Below are 7,500 nucleotides of genomic sequence, written 5' to 3' on the forward strand. Positions count from 1 at the left end.
CCGGGTAACACGTGTATTACCAATCTAATTAATCCCCCCAAACATTTGCATTCAGTCTACCCTCTCTTCACAGGTGGTAAATAATATTTTCTTCAATAACTTGACAGGCATGTGCAGTAGAGAGCGCAGCAGTCCACCACCCCGACCACCAGGTCCACCTAGCCCTCACGTCCACCCACGTAGGGAGCACAGATGCCATCATCCACGCCCTCGCCTCCTACAGCAACATCCACATCTCCACGCTGGATGTTGACGACATCATGGAGGGTACAGGACGACTCGGCAAGTGGCTCCGAGGGATGGAGTGGACAAAGAGCGGTAGGTGGAAGGGTGACTTGGAGCAGTAAGTAGAAGGGTGACTTGGAGCAGTAGGTGGAAAGGTGACATGGAGTGGTAGGTGGAAGGGTGACGTGGAGTGGTAGGTGGAAGGGTGACGAGGAGTGTGGTGAATGGCAATGATACTCGGATGTTGAGTTTGTGGGGCACGTGGTAAATAAATACTTGAACATTGTGATGGTGTTGGTATGAGGGGGCGGTGATACAGTAGTGTAGGATATGAGGTAATGGATCAGGTATGAGGTGATATTACAGCTTACCCTTATACTCTATTTGTACAGTATATTACACATTTTGAACATAGTGTATATGCTTATATTACTTATTTTGAACATGGTGTATATGCTTATTTTGCAGTATTTATGTTTGTCAAAACAAAGCTACATGCATATCTTATTCCCAACAAATCTTAGCTATCAGGAATGCCACATGCTTGCATGAAATTTCTAGGTAGAAGATAATAGAAGATAAGAACAGTAGAGGATAAACATTAATAGTTTTATTTCCCATGACATTGGCTGTAAGCTCTTTATTTCTGAAAGATAAGAACCTCAGTTCTGACCATCTTTTTAACATTAATTTTACATATCTCCAACAAACCAACAAGTCTTACATAGTATCTCCAACAGACCAATTAATCTTACATATGTATCTCCAACAGACCAATTAGTTTTACATATGTATAGCCAACACCCCAGGCTATTGTGTGTTTTTTGATGGAAGGAGGTATGGAAGGGGGGGGGGGGGATTGTGGTATAGCTGGCTTCGTTCTAGACCCACAATAGGGGATCCTGGGTTCAATTCCCAGGCGAGACAGAAATGGGTTCGTTTCCTTTCACTTAACACTTGTTCTCCTAACAGTAAATAGGCTCCCGGGAGTTATGCAACTGTTGTGGGTTGCATCCTGACTCAAGTCAGTAATTCAACCTTGGGGAAGGGACCTCAATACAAGCCTACGGTATATACTGTATATATACACAGGCTTCCTCTCCCTGTTAAAATTAAGTATGTCTGTTTCAGCAGACTACGTTAGAGTTAGCAGTAGTTTTACACGTCTCTGTCTCAACAGACTACGCTAGAGTTAGCAGTAGTTTTACACGTCTCTGTCTCAACAGACTACGCTTGAGTTAGCAGTAGTTTTACACGTCTCTGTCTCAACAGACTACGTTAGAGTTAGCAGTAGTTTTACACGTCTCTGTCTCAACAGACTACGCTTGAGTTAGCAGTAGTTTTACACGTCTCTGTCTCAACAGACTACGCTTGAGTTAGCAGTAGTTTTACACGTCTCTGTCTCAACAGACTACGCTTGAGTTAGCAGTAGTTTTACACGTCTCTGTCTCAACAGACTACGCTTGAGTTAGCAGTAGTTTTACACGTCTCTGTCTCAACAGACTACGCTTAGAGTTAGCAGTAGTGTTACAAGTCTCTGTCTCAACAGACTGGGCTGGAATCAATTTGTCGGATGCGCTACGTCTGGGTGTGGTGTGCTCTGTGGGAGGTATTTACCTTGACTTGGACGTGTGGACAATGGCACCCTTGCCTTCCGGCGAGTCATGGATTGGCCGTGAACGCTGGGACTACCTCTCCAATGGTGCCTTCAAGTTCGTATTCGATATAAGTAGTTATGTTGTTCATCCCTCCAGGTTATAATAACATCAAAACGGCTGCGACATATTATAATATTTTTTTGTAGGGTTTAAGGTTGGAATATATGATATAAGGTGTCAGCCTTCTGTTACTACCCCTATAGCCTCAAAGTACCACGCATTCCATGGACATCACACAAGTGTATATTGATATAATACTAGCAAGATGATACTAGCAAACCACACACCAGAAGATGAGATGACGACGTTTCGGTCCGTCCTGGACCATTATCAAGTTACACACAATCACACTAACATGAGGCATCAAATGAACAAATCCACAAGGGCCGTGACGAGGATTTGAACCTGCGTCCAGGAGCATCCCAGACACTGCCTTAATCGACTGAGCTACGACAGGGTTATAAGAGTTGAAACCGAAGTTCTACTGAACTTACTGTAGTAGCTCAGTCAATTAAGGCAGTGTCTGGGATGCTCCCGGACGCAGGTTCGAATCCTCATCACGGCCCTTGTGGATTTGTTCATTTGATGCATCACGTTAGTGTGATCTCTGTGTGTAATGATGTAAGGGCGAAGAGGGAGAAGAGAGCTATTGACATAGCTCGGGTGCAGGGGGGAGTTGTGTAAAATCCTGGTTTGTGCCTCGGAGAGGCAACAGGATCCAGTAAGTTCAGTAGAACTTCGGTTTCAACTCTTATAACCCTGTCGTAGCTCAATCGATTAAGGCAGTGTCTGGGATGCTCCCGGACGCAGGTTCGAATCCTCGTCACGGCACTTGTGGATTTGTTCATTATCAAGTTGGTTGTGACGATCGACTTGATAATGATTCAAGACGGACCGAAACGTACATCATGTCCTCATCTTTTGGTGTGTGGTTTGGTCATCAAGATGAGCCACTTGTTAACATTTAGAGGTATGCAAATCTGTAAATTTGTGTATATAATGGTATTAATTATGAAGATCTTGACAGATCTCTGCAGGTTCCTGTTTTAAATCCATGAAATATCTCCTCAGACTCCCTAAGGATCACTGGGTGTGTGAAGAGGCCATCAGGGAGCTGACGGAACACTTTCGGGGCAATGTTTGGGCCTATAACGGTCCAGAGGTCTTCCTGAGGGTGGTGAGGAAGGCTTGCAACATCCAGAACATTACTGACATTCACAAGTGCAAGGATCTCGTAATATTGGGTGAGTGGCCGTAACTCTCATTCACTATGGGGCTTGGACCTCGTAGTGCATGCAAACATCGCTGACATATAGTCATGCAAGACATTAATAATGGTTTCCCTGTTGTTGGGAAATAGTTGATAGCACACTTGGTATAGTACATGTTTACCGTTCAGTCTTACTGCTAATATATCCGGCCGCTCATGGTAGTAATGTTTCCGCAGCTCCCTCCACCTTCTACCCGATCCACTGGAGTCACTGGGAAGAGTTCTTCGTATCTGGTGGTGGCAGTTCTAGGACTTGGCCTCAAAATACTGTTGCAATCCACCTTTGGAACAAGCTCAGTAAGGGGGCACCCCTGCACCCCGGAGATGGCTCGATCGTTGACAAAACCTCACAGAAGAACTGCCCAAAAATATTCAACACCGTCACACAGATCAAGAAGTTCAGAGATAACTTGCAAACAAGAAAGATGCACAATATATCTTCAAAACACAATCTTGAAGCATGAGAAAAGCAATCCTTCTCCAGTTATTATGTTTATAGTACAAAGTTACTAAGAGAATGCTGTGTCCACAATACCAGAGTATAAAATATACTTGTTCAATAAAATATGCTTGTTCAATCCCAAAGCTGTGCAGATGTTGCAACTTGCAGTTGTTGTTTAGCCAATGAAATAGAGACTTTGCAGTCTTGTCCTTATACCCAGTGCCCAGTGCCCAGTACTCAGCTCATAACATGTATCAAGGACCTTTTTCCATTTACATTAAACTACAAAAAAATTGAATCGTTATTACAAGTTATACAATCTGAAATATGCAACAATTAATGGCAATAACTGGGCTGATACTTAGACCCAAACCACAAACCTGACAATCAAAGGCAATAATGATGTTAGGGTTCATCCTGGACCATTAGCACGACCTAATGATGGTTCAGGACCAACCAATCCACCGCCAATTGTCTTTATTTTCACATTTCTGGCTTGGGTTCAATTTGAAGCCAGAAAAATTCATCGACTTTTGTCAATGAATTAAGACTCCTAATTAACACTATATGAATATAGTGATAATTATTAAATACAATAATTATTATAATAATAATTATCACTCTTCCTTCTGCTTGGTCTTAAAGGAAGTCGGATTCGGGAAGGGAACTATCAGGGGGGAAAGCGCCAAGTCATTACGACTATATAGCACTTGGAAGGGGTCAGGATAAGGATTTGGGATGGGAAGGGAAGGTGTGTGTGTGTGTGTGTACTCACCTAATTGTACTCACCTAATTGTGCTTGCGGGGGTTGAGCTTTGGCTCTTTGGTCCCGCCTCTCAACCGTCAATCAACTGGTGTACAGATTCCTGAGCCTACTGGGCTCTATCATATCTACATTTGAAACTGTGTATGGAGTCAGCCTCCACCACATCACTTCCTAATGCATTCCATTTATTAACTACTCTGACACTGACAAAATTCTTTCTAACGTCTCTGTGGCTCATCTGGGTACTAAGTTTCCACCTGTGTCCCCTTGTTCGTGTCCCACCCGTGCTGAAGAGTTTGTCTTTGTCCACCCTGTCAATTCCCCTGAGAATTTTGTAGGTGGTTATCATGTCTCCCCTTACTCTTCTGTTTTCCAGGGATGTGAGGTTCAGCTCCTTTAGCCTTTCCTCGTAGCTCAATCCTCTCAGTTCCGGGACGAGCCTGGTGGCATACCGCTGAATCTTCTCTAACTTTGTCTTGTGTTTAACTAGGTATGGACTCCAGGCTGGAGCTGCATACTCCAGGATTGGTCTTACATAAGTGGTATACAGGGTTCTGAAAGATTCCTTACACAAGTTTCTGAAGGCAGTTCTTATGTTGGCCAGTCTAGCATATGCCGCTGATGATATTCTTTTGAAGTGGGCCTCTGGAGACAGGTTCGGTGTGATATCAACCCCCAGATCCTTCTCTCTATTTGATTCTTGCAGGATTTCCCCTCCCAGATGATACCTTGTGTTCAGCCTCCTGCTCCCTTCGCCTAATTTCATCACCTTACACTTTCCAGAGTTGAACTTCAGCAGCCATTTTCTAGACCATTCCTCCAGTTTATCCAGGTCATCCTGTAGTCTCTGTCTATCTTCATCCGTCTTGATTCTTCTCATAATTTTTGCATCATCAGCAAACATCGAGAGGAATGAGTCTATACCCTCTGGAAGATCGTTCACTTTGTATACTCCAGATCGATCTGGAAGTGTGTGTGTGTGTGTGTGTGTGTGTGTGTGTGTGTGTGTACTCACCTATTTGTACTCACCTATTTGTGCTTGCGGGGGTTGAGCTTTGGCTGTTTGGTCCCGCCTCTCAACTGTCAATCAACTGGTGTACAGATTCCTGAGCCTACTGGGCTCTATCATATCTACATTTAAAACTGTGTATGGAGTCAGCCTCCACCACATCACTGCCTAATGCATTCCATCCGTTAACTACTCTGATACTGAAAAAGTTCCTTCTAACGTCTCTGTGGCTCATGTGAGTACTCAGTTTCCACCTGTGTCCCCTTGTTCGCGTCCCACCAGTGTTGAATAGTTTATCCTTGTTTACCCGGTCGATTCCTCTGAGGATTTTGTAGGTTGTGATCATGTCTCCCCTTACTCTTCTGTCTTCCAGTGTCGTAAGGTGCATTTCCCGCAGCCTTTCCTCGTAACTCATGCCTCTTAGTTCTGGGACTAGTCTAGTGGCATACCTTTGGACTTTTTCCAGCTTCGTCTTGTGCTTGACAAGGTACGGGCTCCATGCTGGGGCCGCATACTCCAGGATTGGTCTTACATATGTGGTGTACAAGATTCTGAATGATTCCTTACACAGGTTCCTGAACGCTGTTCTGATGTTAGCCAGCCTCGCATATGCCGCAGACGTTATTCTTTTTATGTGGGCTTCAGGAGACAGGTTTGGTGTGATATCAACTCCTAGATCTTTCTCTCTGTTCGTTTCATTAAGTACTTCATCTCCTATTCTGTATCCTGTGTTTGGCCTCCTATTTCCACCACCTAGTTTCATTACTTTGCATTTACTCGGGTTGAACTTCAACAGCCATTTGTTGGACCATTCACTCAGTCTGTCTAGGTCATCTTGTAGCCTCCTACTATCGTCCTCAGTTTCAATCCTCCTCATAATTTTTGCATCATCGGCAAACATTGAGAGAAACGATTCTATACCCTCTGGAAGATCATTTACATATATCAGAAACAGTATAGGTCCAAGGACTGACCCCTGCGGTACTCCACTCGTAACGTCTCGCCAATCTGAGACCTCACCCCTCACACTGACTCGTTGTCTCCTGTTACTTAGGTATTCCTGTATCCAACGGAGTACCTTCCCTTTCACTCCAGCCTGCATCTCCAGTTTTTTCACTAGCCTCTTGTGTGGCACTGTGTCAAAGGCTTTCTGACAATCCAAAAATATGCAGTCTGCCCACCCTTCTCTTTCTTGCCTTATTTTTGTTGCCTGGTCGTAGAATTCAAGTAACCCTGTGAGGCAGGACCTGCCATCCCTGAATCCATGTTGATGCTGTGTTACAAAGTTCTTTCGCTCCAGATGTTCCACTAGCTTTCTTCGCACAATCTTCTCCATCAACTTGCATGGTATGCAGGTTAGGGACACTGGTCTGTAATTCAGTGCCTCCTGTCTATCCCCTTTCTTGTATATCGGGACTACGTTAGCTGCTTTCCAAATTTCTGGCAGTTCCCCTGTTGCCAGTGATTTGTTATACACCATGGAGAGCGGGAGGCACAGTTCTTCTGCTCCTTCCTTTAGTATCCAAGGGGAGATTCCATCTGGACCTATAGCCTTTGTCACATCCAATTCTAGTAAACACTTCCTTACTTCCCCGCTGGTAATCTCAAACTCTTCCAGTGGTTCCTGGTTAGCTATTCCCTCTCTTATCTCTGGGATTTCTCCTTGCTCCAAGGTGAAGACCTCCTGGAATTTCTTATTCAGTTCCTCACACACTTCCTTGTCGTTTGTAGTGAATCCTTCTGCCCCTAACCTTAATTTCATAACCTGTTCCTTTACTGTTGTTTTTCTCCTGATGTGGCTATGCAGCAATTTAGGCTGAGTCTTTGCCTTGCTTGCGATGTCATTTTCGTATTGTCTTTCTGCCTCTCTTCTCATCCTAACATATTCATTCCTGGCATTCTGGTATCTTTCTCTGCTCTCCAGTGTCCTGTTATTCCTATAGTTTCTCCATGCCCTTTTACTTTGCTGCTTAGCTAGCCTACATCTCTGATTAAACCATGGGTTTCTCATCTTCATTTCACTGTTTTCCTTTTGGACTGGGACAAACTTGTTTGCTGCATCCTTGCATTTTTGCGTGATGTATTCCATCATATCTTGGGCCGTCTTTTCCCTGAGCTCTGTTTCCCATG

At 44.1% G+C, this 7,500-nt stretch overlaps 1 protein-coding gene across 1 annotated transcript in view; it reads left to right on the forward strand.

The window, feature by feature from the left end:
- Positions 1-3,723, forward strand: part of LOC123764871 (lactosylceramide 4-alpha-galactosyltransferase-like) — a 30,943-nt gene extending 27,220 nt beyond the window's left edge. Inside the window, exons 2-5 of the mRNA XM_069302413.1 lie at positions 108-318; positions 1,775-1,937; positions 2,955-3,127; positions 3,331-3,723. Coding sequence (XP_069158514.1) covers positions 108-318; positions 1,775-1,937; positions 2,955-3,127; positions 3,331-3,617 — 834 coding nt within the window. The 3' untranslated portion in view covers positions 3,618-3,723. The remainder of the gene's footprint in view (positions 1-107; positions 319-1,774; positions 1,938-2,954; positions 3,128-3,330) is intronic.
- The last annotated feature ends 3,777 nt before the right edge of the window (positions 3,724-7,500 follow it).

The sequence above is a fragment of the Procambarus clarkii genome, chromosome 48 (assembly GCF_040958095.1).
Source record: "Procambarus clarkii isolate CNS0578487 chromosome 48, FALCON_Pclarkii_2.0, whole genome shotgun sequence".
NCBI classification, from domain to species: Eukaryota; Metazoa; Arthropoda; class Malacostraca; order Decapoda; family Cambaridae; genus Procambarus; species Procambarus clarkii.